At 36.8% G+C, this 17,519-nt stretch overlaps 1 protein-coding gene across 8 annotated transcripts in view; it reads left to right on the top strand.

Moving 5' to 3' along the window:
- Positions 1-539: 539 nt before the first annotated feature.
- MARCHF1 (membrane associated ring-CH-type finger 1) overlaps positions 540-17,519 on the top strand; it is a 160,207-nt gene continuing 143,227 nt past the window's right edge. For 4 of the 8 annotated variants that reach the window (XM_058192340.1, XM_058192339.1, XM_058192338.1 and 1 more), the window contains exon 1: positions 1,283-1,402. Coding sequence is in view for 2 of the 8 variants with exons in the window: in XM_058192342.1 (XP_058048325.1) it covers positions 1,304-1,402 (99 nt within the window). In the remaining 6 variants the exon portion in view is untranslated. The other 4 variants (XM_058192342.1, XM_058192341.1, XM_058192335.1 and 1 more) reach the window with 3 other exon arrangements.

Genomic DNA, 17,519 nt, shown 5'->3' with positions numbered 1-17,519 from the left:
GTGAGGTGGCAGTGGTGACCTCAGACCTAGAAAGGAAAGTTCTATCAAGGAACCAACCTGCCCTGCCCTAGCAGGGAAAAACAACTGGCATTTCCCCATCCCAGCATCTGTGGGATTTGAAATTCACCAAATTAGAATCCCATTCAGTGCAAAAACCAGTCAGGATGCTGCCCCTATGGCTCAGTGTCCTGCCAGGTTCAGCAAGGGAATTACTGGTTAAAGTACACCGCTCCTCTTCTCTTGTTGTCATGGGGCTCCCCTTTTCCAAAACTGTCCAGAAAGCGGCAAAGCGGTCCACTGAAGTACTTTTGCTGAAGATGCGGAAGGAAAGGGTTAAAATTTTTCCCCCCCCTTACTGGTTGCCCCGGTGGGGGGGGGGAAGGCCCGTTTGCAATTGCTGCTCTTTTTCTGTCGGCACCACTTTTGTTATTTTAGGTTGAATGAATGATATTTCCCCCCCCTCCCCACACACACACTTCGGGGCAGCTCCTTTGAACCCTAAGCAGATTAACTGGAGGCGTGTGAAGGACAGGGCGAGGAGGTGCCTTCCGGGGGAAGAGATTTGGCTCCAAAATAGGACGCTAAGCGCCTTTCGCCTGTGCCCTTAATTTGATTACCTAGGCAGAGGCAGGGCCAGCGCACCAGGCGGTACCGGGCCGAGAAGGGCTGCGGCTGGCTGCTCTCTCTCTCTCTCTCAGTCTCTCGGGAAAGGGGAGGCAGCAGCCGAGCGGCCAAGTCGCGACTGTGCAAAAAAAATGGAAGCGCCCGAGAAGCCGTGAGAGGAAAAGGAACGCCTTTTTCTTTTTCTTTCTTTCTCTTTTTAATCAAGAGACCCAGCTTTGCCTTCGTTTCCATGACAGTTATTAGGTAACAAGAGACATTGAATTGTCTCCCACAATGCTCCGGAGGAAGGGGTGGGGGGTGGGGAAGAGGTTGCTCCAGTGACAAAGCTTGCGGAGTTCCCGACTCGCAGGAACTCTTCTTGCCGCCGCCTTCTTCTTCTTCGGAGAATTTTTCAAACTCCTGGAATATTCTGCCCTTTTTTAATCGGCCGCCTCTTTCGGCGCTTTGCCTGAAAGTCACGGGCAGGGCGGCTGCTGTTGCTGCTGCTGCTGCTTCTTGCTTTTCAATCCCCCCCCAGACACTCCTCAAAGGAAATCTTCCGAATCGCTCTTTTGATTTCTCGCAAGGCACAGGCTCCGGCGACTTGCGAGGATATGAACAATTTTCCAGGTGGGCTACTCAGTGGGAGCGAAGCTGAAAGGCGTCCAATCAGGCTTAGGCAACCCACAGCCTGGTCCAAATGCCTCTCCGGCGGATCTCGGTAATCCCAGCCCAGGAGGCGACCAGCAATGGGAGAACTTCCATAGGTAGAAACAAAGAGAAGAACAGGGAAGTCGAGGTAAGTCGAGCCTCGGGTTTTGTTTTTTTTGCTTGTATGACAGATAATGGTTGAAAGGGCTGGGAAGGGCGAGGGGAGGAGGTGGAAATTATCCCCGTTTGCTCAACAGGAAGAATAAGGATGGGGGATATCCCCTTCTATCCAATATATACGGTTGCAAGTTAAAATGCTCTTTTTGGGTGGTTTCCTAATAGAGGCTTCTCATATGCAAACTCCGTTTCCCCCCCCTCCCCCCAAATTAGGGGAGCAATAAGCACTTGTGTTTACAACACTAAAAAAAAAATGTGAATTGTCAGCTTTGTACATTTTGAAAGGGCACTTTTGCAGGAAAGGTGGGGGGGGGCCACAGAGGAAGAAACACAGTCCATTGATTCTGCAAACAATAGAGACTGCTCTTTCTGTGTTTTCAGATGGCAGGCTAAAAGTCAACCAAGCATCATCTTCTTCGTACTCTATAGGGAAAATGTTCTCAAAAGAGAATTGTATCAAAATATCTTCATTGCATGTATAGGCATTCAGACAGTTATAATAGCATCAGTCTACCCAATTTTCTGAAATACACAATTTATTGTTTCTTCTGAGTTGCCCTTGTTTTTCATCCCATTGTTTCTTTTCTTTTAGAGGAAAAAAACCCCAAAACCCCCCAAAAAACCACTCCCTATCCTGTCACTGTTTATTAGGACATTTTCGATATTTAAGTATCTAGCATCCTATACATCATATTTATAAAGAAAGAAAGCATGTTTTGGTTCATCTAAGAAAAGTAAATGCTAGAAATGTGGTTCAGGCTGAAGGCTTTAATACTATGTGGAGAAAGAAGCTGCTTGTTTTTTTTAAAATTATGCTATCTTGCAAACATTCCTAATTGACCTTTAACATGCATTTTCAATTGTGAATGAATGTGACAGAGAACAAAACAAATGGGGATATTTAATGGAGGAAGATTTCCTGCATTTTCTATTGGTGTCCTATTATAACTCTTTTTCATAGTTTATCATTTTCCTTCTCAATTCCAGAGAGCAATTTATGCACTAGAATAAAATAGCAGGTGATTTACTGACCCCTGACTTAAATTTTGTCATCTGCCAGCTGGCTTGTTACTAATGTAAAGATTATGAGTCCCATTTTCAGCTACAAATATTCTTGTTTCCAAAAAAAAAAAAGCTGTTTTCCCCAGATAGACCAGGTGTGGTCATGATATTAAAAAAGTACTGATGATTGTAAAGTATATTAGAGTTTAACTTACTGAGAATCAACTGAGAATCAACAAGGGAAAGGGTGTCTAAGAAAGAAGCCATTAATAAAACAATTATACAGATTTGATCCTGATTGAATATGAAGTTAATATCGTGCCATACATTTACATAGGTAATATGTAAGTACAAATTACATAAGTAATTTGATACCCATAAACTGTGTATGAGGTTCACAAAATTAGTATTGATCAAAATCCATTATGGAACACTAGAACATTCCTCAAATAAAAGTTCTTCCTTATTATTTTATTTTGAAAGGAACATTTAATTTGGGAATATTTATTTTGGGAAGCTTGAGCTGCTTGTATACAATATACATATACTATATGATCTCATGGTGGGACAACAGAAGTAGTTCAGGAAGATTTGGAAATATAATACAATAAAACATTGAAAATTAATTTTCTTCTTTTTTGTAGGAATGACAAGTTTTGATAAACTTCATCAATAAAAATATGTGTGGCAAGGCTGTCATATGCTATTTTGAATTTCTTATCTATTCAGTTGTTTACCCACTGCACTACAACGATGTCTGTACAATATCAGTAAGAATAGAGAATGCTTTGTATTTTCAGTCTAGAATTAAGTTTAGTTCAGCTATATAAAAAGCCTTTATACATCCTTTATTTTAATAGATGCCAAAATCTTGACTCCCACATTTTCAGAGAATTACCCCCTTTCTACCCTCAAAGACAAAGAAATCATCTTCAAGCTATGTTATACTTTACCTTACACAATTTTCTAAGCTGCACCTCAGTTTATTCTTTATGCTTAAAGTCTGTTTTTATGCTGTCTCATACAGAGGAGTATATGTAACAAATCATTGCATTTTAACTGTGTTAGAGAATGCTTAAATAAAATTATGTGCTTTTATTTTAATATAAGATTGTAACTGAAAATTAATGGGTTGCTTCACTCTTACCCCTCAAACTCTTGTCAGACTATGTTTGAGGCTATATAGTTCAAGATCCATTTTCTTCACTGTCCCAAAGGTGCTTTTTCAAAAGGCAACTGGACTTTCTTGGGGTTTTTTCTCTTGAAGATAGTTTGGTCATCATCCAAGAAGCTGTTTCAGTTCTGACTGAATGGTGGAGGATAGAAAGATTTATGTTCCTTATTTATAAATCCTTCCATCTTTCACCATTCAGTCAGAACTGAAGAAGTGATGAGATGCGAAATGTTTTTAAGGAAAAACAAGAAAGTCCAGTTGCCTTTTGAAAAAGCACCTTTAGAGCAACTATGACCTGGATGACTGAGAATCTCCATGGACATTTTTTTCAATGTCTTTTTTTCTTTGGCTGACATCAGTAGATTCCAGCTTCACCAATTTAGAACACTATTTTTTTTTATCGGTATAAATGATCTCATAGTCATTTTTCTGTTTCATGTTTTCATACTTTTAAAATATATATCATAATAAGGGAATATATTTACATTCCTGTCATTCCTGTCTTTAAGTGAAAGCCTAATCTAGGTTTTTGCTTTCTAATGGCCCTTAAACTTTTATCATCAGGAGATTCTTTCCACATAAATTTGTCTTCCAAAGAAATCTTTTACACTGAAAATTCTTAGATTATGCTCTAAATTGCTTTCTCTAACTTTGTGTCATCAAAATATATTAAACTCTCAAAAATCCCCCTCAGTATAGACCTGGGTTATGAAAATTGTACAGCTCAAGCCTGGGGAAATGTCATGTCCCTAAATCAAAGACATTTGCTTACTTTCTTGAGAATGTTGGAAAGCCTGATGGAACTTACTCTAATCTAAGGAAATTGAGAATAAAATTTATAATTTGTGTTTCCGTGAAGGATAGATTGCTTTCTTGGAAAACTTTTGTCTAAAATTAAAAATCTTTTCTTTGGGAACTTCCTGATCAGTTTCCTCCAAATCTCTTTGAAACCTCCCCCCCACTAGCTTTCCATCTTTGCCATGCAGTCTTCCACTTATTCTAAACATAACCATTTTAACAATTTGATACTCAAAATACTTGTGCTTAACTCATTTAAGGAACACTTAAGTTTTGTTGCATATTCTCTCTCTCTTGGTTCTCTCGCTCTTTCTTGGATCTCCCTCCCACCTGTGTGTTTATGTGTGTTTGTATATACGTGCTGTTTATTATTCTTGCAAAATGTAGAACATTCTTTGATGGAGCTGAAGTAAGAAAATATTAATTGCTGCTCTTTAGTTTATGATGAACTGCAGCATTTTTTCCCTAACTGCTTGGCTTAATAATGAGACCAAACATCAATTACTGTAGATTGAACACTTTAAAGTGCCTTTTGAAAAGTAAATGATATATTTTCTAGTACACAAATATTAACAAAATTCACCAATGTGAATAATTCAATGATGTAGTTTGAATATGAAATACTGATTGGAAAGTTTGTAGGTCTTACTAGACTGAAGGCTATACAAGACCTATTTAGCCAAATGTTTCCCTCAAACTATGGCTGTTCATTTATATTTGGCAATTGGAATTTGGTGACTGAAAATTAAATTTCTCAAAATTTAGCAAAAGAGATTATACTCCAAGAATTCTGTAATTTACCTACCTAGCATGCAGAAAGAAATGATGAAAAGTTATAAAGTGGGTTGAGAATCATTGTCTCTCATCTTAATTTTCCAGATGGAATTGCTTTAAATGGAGTCAAGTATTAGTACTCAAAAAGTCACATAATGTAGGAGAAATTATATTTAAGGTGCATGATCAATAGTTTATTTGGCTTTCCCAGCATACACCATTTAAGATTTGTAGCCCTTTTCAACAGTTACCGAAAGTATGGGGAGGGAAAGTTTGAGACTTAAAAAGAAAGTACATGTCTGAAATGTCTTGGGTGATATAATAAATTATTGATAAAATATTGATAAAATAATCTTACCTTTTTCATTTGATAGAATGTTGGGTAGAATAATTCTGAAGGAATCATATAAGATCTGAATTGATTTGAAGAACAGCAAACTAAGTGAAATATGTAGCTTAATTTACATCAAAAGAATTTGAAGTTATCTAATCTAGAAATAAATATATTGAATTGTTCATGTAAAAGTTTAGCTTTTAAAATCAGAATTTTTCATAACTTACTACCTGAGCACACCAATATGAATAATTTCAGCACATTGGACAGCTATCAAGGTTTATTATGTATTGCATTGATGTATATTGGGATGTAATATTTCAAGCTTGTAATATTTAAAATTTTAGTAAGCTTTTATTTATGAAAAAATCCATAGGTGAAAAGGATGGAAAAGGGAAGAAGGAACAATTCAAATTACTACAATTATTAAGAAAAGTATTTCGTGAAAGTAGTTTATCCCAGAGCACAATTTGGAAAATAATTGTTTTTAAGGGAGGAGACTGGAGTGATTTGGCTATATGTCACATCCCTCTTCAAATGTGACAGAAAATCCTCAGCATTTTCTGATAATTGTATAAAATTTGAGAAACTTTCCTAGAGTTCTATCAAGGTGCTAATCAATGCTAGAGAGCTTCCAAAAATATATATTTCTGTTCCATGCTCTTCTGAGGAGAGGGGAAAAAAAGATTTAGATAACTTTTAAAAAAGAATTTATTGTCTTGACGTTTGACTGTTGTAAGATATTATAATGATCTTCTCATAAATCTGTTAGGCTTTTATCAATTCTATTTACTCTTAGGTCTTTGTGTCTTTGTGTCTTATATTTAATTGGTGAATTTGTTCCAGTGCAATAACTGTTATGCAAAAAATAGTAGAACTGAATTGTTGAACAGTATGACATTCATTTTTGCTAATGTCCTGTTTAGGTAATTTGAGCTGATGCAGGTGGTTAAAACTAGCACTAATAATTACAGTGCTTTTTTTTTTTTTGGTAGATTCTTGGTTGCTCTTCTTCACATTAGATACTTTAGTGCAAGTAATTACTTAGTCTCTTAATAAAGACATCAACATCTGTGTTCGTTTTTTATAAGTTTATTATAAGGTTTAAATAGCCAGATTAGCCACTATGTAAAAATTACTACAATTTTGCAGTCAGCTGCACAACTTACATAGAAGGAAAAAGAAACATCCATCCATTCCATCATTATATTATCCCAGGCAATATAAAGCAAAACCATTTATTCATAATGTTCACACAAGGAACATAGGAGGGAACATATAAAGTCTTCAGTGAATATTTAAAGGACACTGCTTTAAAAGGGGTAAATATTCCAGACAGAAAGGAAATAGTCACAAGGACTGTCAATTTCTAATCTATGGAAACTGAACATCTGCATTGATTAAATTCTTATGAGAATTTATACTAATTTGTTTTTAAAAACTAAAGAGTTAGTTTTTGGCCAAGTTGTTGTAGGTCATGCTTATAGAAAAAGTTGTACATTGTTTTAGATATTAGCTATAAAAACTGCACATTTGGACACATATGTTTCCAAAACTGCATTTTGATCAACCAAATAGATAGAATATTACAGAGACAGTTTGGTCCCAGATTAAGATGCTGGTCTAGAAACTAGGAAACTGAGTTCTAGACTTCCCTTAGGCATGAAAACCAGCTGGGTGACTTTGGCCAAGTTATAAGAGGTTAATAATGGAAAAAAATATTCACAATGATGACTGATAACTACAGAATATATTAGATGATTATAATCGTGAATAAAAATTGTAAAGGTAATCGTGACAAACTGTTGGCTCCTTGTGTGTTTACAAATTCTTATTTTAGACTGTCAATCAGAATACATGTAACAGATCTAAGGCTCTTATCAAATAAGGTTTATACTAGAGACAGAATGTGTCGGTGTCCTGGTCCCAGATTTCTTTGAGCCTTATGTCATCTTCTTATCTTCTTTCACAATTTATAGCCTTCTATATCCTTGAAGGCTGTCTACATATATAGAGACTCCATAAAAAGATTCTGAATTGATGGACAGTCTCATTGGTACAGATATTTTTCACTGGACACACTTACCTTTTTAAAATGGAGAACTGTAGGAGGAGAATAAACTTCATGGATTGGCTGGATATGATTGAAAATCCTAAACATTATTACTTTAGAGTAACTCAAGGGGTTTTTCATGGGTTCTCTTGTCCTTGTAGACTCATAGGCTCATATTAAAACTTTTTAGTACAGCAGCATCCTATGAATTCTTTAATGAGACATTACATTCAATAGAACTTAATATAGAGTTAAGAATAACTAGTTGTTGTGTCTTGCCCGCCCTCAGAGCAGCCGGGGCCTTCTTACCTGCTCCCCAACACTGAGGAATTTATGCCTTCCGGCCCAAGTCCTGGCTCCATGCCCCCACAAACTGCAGAAGAAGGAGCATCTCCCTGCCCCAGCCCTGACTCCATGCCCAGGCAAACGGAGCAGCTAGACCCCTCCCCCTCCTCCACAGCAGGTGAGCCTGAGGAGGGTTTACTCCCAAGAACAGCTGATTGGAGTGACCTCGTGATCAGAAGATTGGAGAGGCGGAGGCAACAGAGGGAAGGGAGGGGCAGGCCTTAATGAGTGCTGAGTCATGGAGCCACACCCATGGCCTATATAAAGGAGAATAAACTTCTGGCAGTCTCTGAGTCAGGCAAAAGTCGAACTTATCTTGCTGAAGTCACTTACTGGTCTCCTGCCTGCTCTGAGGACTTTGCTAGGACTTTGGGCAGAGCTGCAGAGGCAAGCCTGATTCGGATTTCCCGGACCCAGCCGTCAGCGGAGGAGTGGGACACGACACTAGTTAATGCTTCCTGAGTCCAGATTTCCATGAACAATTTCCGTTTCTCACCCTTCCCCTTCACATATAATTTCTCCTCTTCAAAAGTGTATGCATACTTATATGAAAGTAATTTGTGAGAAAACAACTGCAATTTGGACAGATTGGATATCAATGATTTCTAAAATTGGTACTTAATTTATAGTAAAATATTTTCAGTCACTAGTAATTGAACTTTTTATTCTGCCTGGTTTTGCCCTTTCTTTGGTTGGAGGCTCGGACCTATTTTTGTTTTCAAGAAGGTGAATAAGAAGGTACACAGAAACATTAGTTTTATAGACACAAACACTGAGATAACCAAAATTGTACTCAGTGAGTTTGACCTGTTAGTCATTTTCTGTTTGGTCATTCTATACATTGTAAATTTAGGATTAAGATTCCATCATTTGTTGCTAAGAATAATCAGCCAGACTATTTATGCTAAGGTTTAATTTATTCATTAGCTCAGGTATGGTTTGTATTTAGAGTATCTTTGAAAGTGGATATAGAGAAAAGTTGATAACTAATGGTTTCAGTTGGAACTGAATGTTCCCAAAATGATTTGTAAAATAATAGTCCAAAATGTGCACAAATGCAACCCTATTTTATTATTGAATAAAGTACCCACACCTTTTTTCAGGAATCACAAAAGCTTACGCAAAAGACCTCTTGCCTTCCTCAACCCACAAAAAAGTTTGGTTTTACCCAATCTGAATATATTCTATGGTTTGCAAAATTGTACTAGGGATTGATTTTGTACTGGGGCTCATGAATGGTTCACCTTACAATAACTTGAGAATCGTAATGACTTTTAGAATGGTTTTCAATTGGATTTTTTTACTTGTGCATTTGAATTCAAAGAATTTTGGATAATTCAATCTTAGGGGGCGTATTTATGATGCAAGAGATATAAGAGCGTATAAACAAGAGATTGCAGCAGTGGAAATCACACATATCTCGTTTTGATATGTGTGGACCCAGATTGTTGGGGGCAATATGCTGACTTTGTATAACCGCATAGAGTGGGCTGGAAAGCACTGTGAAGTGGTATAGAAATCTAAGTGCATTTTACTTCAACAGTCCCCAACCTTTTGGGCACTAGGGTTTCCTGCAGACCCAAGTGGGCATTGTTTCGTATGCTGCCTGCAATCTCACGGATGGGTTTTTGCTTGTTTGCGTGGCCCAATTCCTGGCATGTCATGGACCAGTGCCGGTCCATGGAATGGGGGTTGGGGACCCCTGTTGTACAATCAATAATTTAGCAATTTTTTTTAATTTTGGGAAACTTTTTACTATTCACATATATATATAAAATTTTCAATATTTAAATAAAATGTCACTGAAATATCAACTCTATTGCATGTTTATGAGATAAATGTTTCAATCCTATTAATTCATGTTCATGATAATAGTGTTGGAAAAGTAATGTTATACATAAAAAATGTCAAGGAAAGGAAAAATCAGTGCACAGCAATCAACACTTGACTTCTACATTATTATTGCAATTAATAACTAGAAATTGTTGCTTTAACACTTATTTCTTTGAATTTTCTGAACTTAGGATAGCAAAACATCTCTCATCCTGTGGGTCTGTTTTTTTAAAAAAAAAAATATCTCTGGAATTTTTAAATAGTTTGAACTTCCGAATGAAAGTTCTCAAATGGAGGTGCAAAATGTTCTTAAGGTGATATGTCTTTGTTCCTTTTAAAGTGAGAATGATTCTGCACAGTCTTTTTCCCACATTGTTTCTCTTAAAAAGAAAAGCTTTATAATATGCAGTAAGATTACTCAGTTGCTATTTCAGTGAGAATTGGTTTCCATTCTACTATTGCATTTGCAGCATATGCTGCATAAAGCAAATTGTTTTTTGTATATAGACTTACCATAAAAGAGGTGTTTAGCAAGAGAAAGAGGCAAGAGAAGACCATGGGAGATTAAAATATCATAACTGTTTCATCAAATAAGTGTGACTGTTCACTATTGACTTAGGGCCTCATCCTATATTATGTTCAGCAATTGATTTCTGAGCCCACAAAGGTAGAGAAATAGCAGACTGTGCATTGTAACTGGACACGTTCAAGATATAAATTGGTTAACAAACTTAATAAGCCATGGTTTTAACATATAGTCATTACTCAATAAATTATAGTGTACTTTGAACTTGAGAATTTATTGCCAAATACAAAGAGATTGTAAAAATGGTGCCACAAAAATAAGGACAAGTTAGAGCTGTCTAATTATAATACTGGAAATGCTTATACATTGGAAAGCTTTGAAGCCTCTGCTTGCCCATTTAAATGGATAAATTTCAGTTATTCCTGTGCCAGGATAAAATCTACAGGGATGACTAACAGAGAACATACTTGTTTGATATTTGTCCACAGTGACTTGTAAAATATTCATTTGAGTCTCATTTGTAATCAAAATAGTTTTGAGTTGTGTGGCGCTGTCAAAACAACTAGAAAATCTCAGGAAAAGGTGCAGCTGCTGTATGGAGTTGCTGAGAGGTAACATGTACCCCACTGTAGGCCCTAAAGCACCTTTTCTCCTTTGAAGCAGAAGTGCTGCATAAGCTCTAAAATACACAAGAATAAGATGATATGAATCCCCTTAAATACCCTTTTTTCAAACTACATAGTCTCCCTCCCACCACACAGCTTTAGTTGGAATTTCATGTTGCTTTGAGAATGAAGTGGAGGGGGGAAATCCTATAACAGACATTAAAATAGGCATATCTTAATTAAGAAATAAAGAATACTCTCTTAAAGCTTTTCCTAAGTCCACCTGTAATATGATACAGAATAATTTGCTTTAGATGGTATTCAAATTCCCAGAAATGTTAAGTGTGGTCCTTGGCCATTAAACAGGGACTTATTCTTTCCCTAAATTAAAGTAATAATGCTTTTGTACCAATAATGTTAAAAAGTGGATTTTTTGGGGAACCAGTTGATTTGTGAGGATTATTTTTAAGGTGAGATGATCAAAGGAAAGAAATATGGTAGCAATCTATCTATCTCTGGAAAAGGTATTTTCTCACATTTGGGGAAACATGGAATGTCTGAGCAATGCTAATCTCTTCACTGTTGCTTGTGATTCTATCAGTGGGATTTGCTGTTATAATTAATCATGCATATCTTTTCTTTTATGTACACTGAGAGCATATGCACCAAGACAAATTCCTTGTGTGTCCAATCACACTTGGCCAATAAAATTCTATTCTATTCCTGCCTTATTTAAAATACTTAGCAGAACCATGCTTCCTTTCTACCTGACAGGGTTGATCCTCTTTAAACTGCAATACTGCACTAATTTTCATCAGTTTGAACTGATTATACTATTCAAATTGATGAATAATTGATGGACCTTCTTTGGATGATCCATGATCCATTTTCTTTATTCAGATTTATTCTGTGACTCTGATCCTGAATTTATAGTTTAATATTGTCTCCTGGATTTGTCTCCAGCTGAGGGCACTTGGCAGGATACTGTTCCTCCGGCTACCCGTCTGTGTATTGGAGATGCTTGTGCAAACTGTTGGAGAGCCCCTTCTTAAAGCAACCTTCTGAACCCACTAATTGGAGCAGAGAGGCATCCACATCTTTCAAAGGCTTGATTCTGACACTGATGCTTTTTCTTGGTCTCCTCAGTATGAAAGTACATGTACCCAAGGCATTACTGCCTTGATTTGCTTTGATCCAATGGCATTCAAGCTCAAGTTAAAAAAAACAATAAAGTACTGTGAAGCAGCCAAGATCACCCTTTGAAAATTGCGGCTGCCTCAAAGTTCTGAGTAATCATTTTAAAGAATTGCTTTGAATGATTTTCAGAAACCTACATTAAATACTGTATCTTGTTTCTAATATTTGCCATGGTCTCCATCCACAGAGTGATGGACTGGACATGGTTTACATGTTACATTTGTATATCTGCAGTTCACATATCCATCCTTAACAAAAAATAAATCACTTTGATTTCATGTTTCTTTTGGCGCAATGTTAAAAACAAGACAGATGATTAGACTAAAATGTTTAATTAGCTACACTGGTGTAAAATTATGCACAGCATACAAACTGAGACCTTCCAAATTATAGCTTCCTTATAAAGTGTAAGATACACAGTGTATATTTATAAATTAAGAATTCTGTCACTGTTCTATAATTTGTACTTAACCATTTAAAAACTAGCATGAATTGTGACGCACACAATTTTTTGTTCTTTTTTGTTTGAAGTCATCTAATTTATATAATATTCTGTTGCTTTTAAGTGCTTTATAAATGATATACCGTATATACTCGAGTATAAGCCGAGTTTTTCAGCACGTTTTTTGTGCTGAAAACGCTCGCTTATACTCGGTATCTCCTTATACTCAGTTTTTTTTCTTTTTCACATTATACCGCCGGTAGCGAACTTGGCGGGCTTTTGCTTTAGCTGGGAAGCCCTGCCGGTGCAGTGAGAGGCGGGCGGGAGCCGCCAGCCTTCTCGGCCGAGGAGGGAGGGTTTCACGACGGTGGCTGCCTCATTTCCCTCCCTCGGCTTATACTCGAGTCCCCAGTTTACCCCAGTTTTTTGGGGTAAAATTGGGGACCTCGGCTTATACTCGGATCGGCTTATATTCGAGTATATACGGTAGTTATAAATTGCATGCCTTTCTATAAATGCCTTACTATAGTGAGTAGTTAAAAGAGACGTGGTGGCTTAGTGGGTAAGACGCTGAGCTTGTCGATTGAAAGGTCAGCAGTTCAGCGGTTCGAATCCCTAGTACCGCGTAACAGGGTGAGCTCCCGTTACTTGTCCCAGCTTCTGCCAACCTAGTAGTTCAAAAGCACGTAAAAAAAATGCAAGTAGAAAAATAGGGACCACCTTTGGTGGGAAGGTAACAGCGTTCCGTGCACCTTTGGTGTTTAGTCATGCTGGCCACATGACCACGCTGATGTCTTTGGACAGTGCTGGCTCTTCGGCTTTGAAACGGAGATGAGCACCGCCCCCTAAAGTCAGGAACAACTAGCACGTATGCGTGAGGGGAAGGTAAAGGTGAGTAGTGAGTAGTTACAGTAAGGTAACCTAAAATATATGTGTATAGGTAGTCTTCAACTTACAATGGTTTGTTCAGTGATTGTTCAAAGTTACAACGGCACTGAAAAAAGTGACTTGTGACCATTTCTCACACTTATGACTATTGCAACATCCCATGATCATGTGATCAAAATTCAGAATTTGGCAACTGACTTATATATATGATGGTTGTGGTGTCTTAGGACCATATGTCCATCTTTTGCAACCTTCTCACAAGCGAAGTCAGTGGGGAAATCAGATTCACTTAACAACCATGTCACTAATTTAACATTTATTTATTTATTTATTTATTTATTAATTAAACTTTTATACCGCCCTTCTCCCGAAGGACTCAGGGCGGTGTACAGCCAAGATAAAAAGCAATAAGTATACAAAGTTAAAAATCAATTTAAAATACCTATTCAATAGTGGCCGAATTAAAACCGTCAAATTGACCAACCTAAAATACCCCATATAAAATTACAGAAGATTTAAAAATTTAAAATTTAAAATTTAGAAATTTAAAAAATCTAAAAAATCAGTCCAGTCCCGCTTGAATGAATAAATGAGTTTTTAATTCCCGACGAATTTGTAGTGATTCATTTAATAACTGTGGCAATAAAGGTTGTAAAATTGGGCAAAATTCACTTAAATTTCTCACTTATCAACATAAAGTTTGGGATGAATTGTGGTCATAAATTGAGGATTACCTGTACTTCATCACCACAGTAGTTAATGTATTAGTTAATGAAATGTGTTGTTCTCCTTCAATTGCAGTCTTTAATTCCTTCTGGTTCCCTCTAGTAGCCTTCATTGTCTCATACTATTATTTTTAAAAGAATTTAAAACAAAAACATTTTCCACAGGAAGGATTCTTATAGTCAGCATTCCAGAACACCCCCCCCCCCAAACTCCAAGTAAAAACTCTGAAGCAAGCATTTTTCAAAGTTCTATTTACTAGAATAGGTAAACTGGCACATCTTGGAAAACCTGAATCTGAGAGGACTGGGTTTTCCATCAGTAAATCAAAACCCCCCAAACCCTCCCCCCCAGTCCTCAGTCGATCACATGCTCCAATCACATCTGTCCCGTCTCGAGACAGCACTCCAACCACTCCTTCTTCAGATGCAGGATTGGCCTGACCTTGACCAACGGGAAGAATGCTATTATGTCTAATGGCAACCCCTCTACTAAATCCCCCCTCCTACTTTCCCACACACGAGAAGGTGGCAGCATGGAAGCTTCCAGTCTAATATGGCTTCCAAAGCTGACAATTTTAATTAAATTCAAAATCTTATTTCAAATACATCTAGATCTTTAGTCCATCTGAAATAAAAGTTCTAATCTCTCTTTTGTTGTATATTCCAAAAAATGTTTTTGCTTAGTCCTTAAATTTGTATTTAAAATTTCTTTTGCTAAGGATTGAAGGAGACTTAACATGCTCTGCAACATGTTGATCCAAAACCTCATAACTGAGAATCAGTTAACAAGCAATTAACTGAAAGTGATTAGAAAAGGAAGTATGTGAACCCAATGCATTTCTGAAAGTGCTCAAAAGATGGTTATCCCCATGTTTCCCATACCTAAACTCAATGGAGATCACTGCCTTGTGGTCTCCTTGTGAGCAGAAACTGTATGATGCATTTGTGGGTTGCCTTAACTCCTTTCTTTGTCTGAAAAGGAATTATATACTTGCTGGCTCTTCATTCTGCTGTGATGGTTGAGTCCGCCTTTAACCATTTTTTTCCAAAAACAATCAAACAAACAAAAAAACTGTGGATGATGTCTCAATAATTAAATGGGATATAAAAATAAGAAACCAAGAAAGTGACTTGGATAATTTTCTTATATTGGATTTACAAAAGGAACTTGTTCAAGCTTTGAAGAATTTTCTGAGATGGGGCAAAGAAAAAAAATGAAAAGAAATAAAGAACATTGTTTGAAGGCAATAAAGATTAGGAAGAAAAAAAAAGTAAAAGGAAGGAATACAAAGCAATTTTATTTGATCAGGTTAAAATAGATATGTAAACAATGTGAATTCACAGCTGCCAGTATTTTAATTGGTGTTGGCCTTCATGCACATTGAGTTCTTCCTGAGAAACTAGAATATCAAAATGTATCAGCATAGTATATGTGTGAATCTAAGCAGTGTGAACGTTAGTAATTGATCAATGGAAACTATCAATGTGCAAATTTTCTAAGTGCTGTCCAAGATATTTTGGTATTGCACCCAGGGGGTTACTAACCAGTGGGATCACCACAACTGGTTTATGCATAATCTTTTAACTTTGCTTTTCAGATCTTGATACTTTAAAATAACAGAATAACAGAGTTGGACGTAACCTTGGAGGTCTTCTAGTCCAACTCTCTGCTCAAGCAGGAAGCTCTATACCATTTCAGAAAAATGGTTGTCCAATCTCTTCTTAAAATCCTGGAGTGTTGTAGCATCTACAATTTATTGTGGCGAGCCATTACATTGACTTAATTGTTCCAAATGTCAGGATTTTTTTTTTCTTAGTTGCTTAGTTTTCTATGTTGACTGTATGTAAATTGGTTGTTTTATTAATCAGAAGTTGATCTTTTGTATCTCTGCTTTTTTCCCCCCATTTCCTTTCTGTTCTACTGGAAGGATGTTATTTCCTTCTAAATAATCTTGGATAAATCCAATCAAATCTTTATTGACTTTTTTGATGGAGAATTTGTTTGCCTCTCAGTACAAAGAAAAAGAAAAGCACAGCTTGAAATTTACAGCTTTAAAATACACATTAATATTGCTTTAAAAAAATGGGTATTCCTGTAGCTCAGGCGCAGACAATTAATTTTTCCAAGGGGCCACCTGAGAATCTGGGACTGTTCTGGAGGGCTGCCACTCTGTCATGCCATTGCCACCCCCATCCACCAGCCATTGCCCGCCAGACAGGAACCAGTTGAATGTGGCCTGTGGGCCATAAAATGCTCTGGTCTGCTGTAGCTGTTACTACTGAATATTGAGGGCATGAAGGATGTTCAGAGTGTGTTCCATAAAGTTTTTAGTCTTCAAGCTGAAATATTGAAGAAATGATTGCTCATTTTCACCAACAAGCCTCCCAAATACAGGTAGACCTAGGACCACAATTGAAACAATTGTGAAGTAAATTTTCTCTATTTTATGACTTTTCTTGCCACAGTCAAGTGAATCACTGAAGTTGATAAGTTAGGAACATGGTTGTTCAACGAATCTGGCTTCCCCATTGTCTTTGTTTGTCAGAAGGTCACCATGACCCCAGGACACTGCAATGGTCATAAATATGAGTCAGTTGCTAAGTGTATGAATTTTGATCTCGTCACCATGGGGAAGCTGCAACAGTCATAAGTATAAAAAATGGTCATAAGTCTCTTTCTTCTGTGCTGTTGTAATGTCTAAGGGTCACTAAGTGAACTGTTGTAAATTGACAACTACACGTAATTAACTGATTATATACAACAGGAACTGAATACAACAGGAAAAAAGCATCTTTCTGGATCTTCGCTGTTCAAATATATTTCTTTGGAACAGAAAGTTCATAATAAGTATATATTACCAGTATTCTGATCATTCATATATGCTACACCTCAATTTCTTTAATATATTTTAAAATTTCTTTTATATTAATACTTTAAAGGTGCTTTTATAATGCAGTCCTACTTAACTTCTAGTTGGTCACTTATAGGTTTGTACAAAGTATTATTCTTACTATGAATAAATTATGTAGCAGAGCGTGTTACTGTTTTTGAGCCAGGTTTCACCTAATCTATTTGTGCCTTTGCCTAGGTGTAAAACCTTTGTCCACATTAAGTTTCATGTTGTTGGATAGGATCCATTGTTCAAATCTGTTAAGGTCTTTTTGGATCTTGAGCCTATCTTCTGGGCTATTGCCTATTCCTGCAGGTTTGGTGTCATCTGCAAATTTGATGATTTCCCCTTCTGTTCCCTTATCTAAGTCATTTATGAAGAAGATATTGAAGAAGTACTGGGCCAAAGCTGGAACCTTGTGGTACTCCACTGCTTATTTTCTTCCATGTAGACATAATACAATTAAGGACTACTCATTGGCTGGTCTATCTATCTGGTGGT

The sequence above is a fragment of the Ahaetulla prasina genome, chromosome 8 (assembly GCF_028640845.1).
Source record: "Ahaetulla prasina isolate Xishuangbanna chromosome 8, ASM2864084v1, whole genome shotgun sequence".
Taxonomy (NCBI): Eukaryota; Metazoa; Chordata; class Lepidosauria; order Squamata; family Colubridae; genus Ahaetulla; species Ahaetulla prasina.
This window is presented reverse-complemented; position numbering and strand designations above follow the sequence as displayed.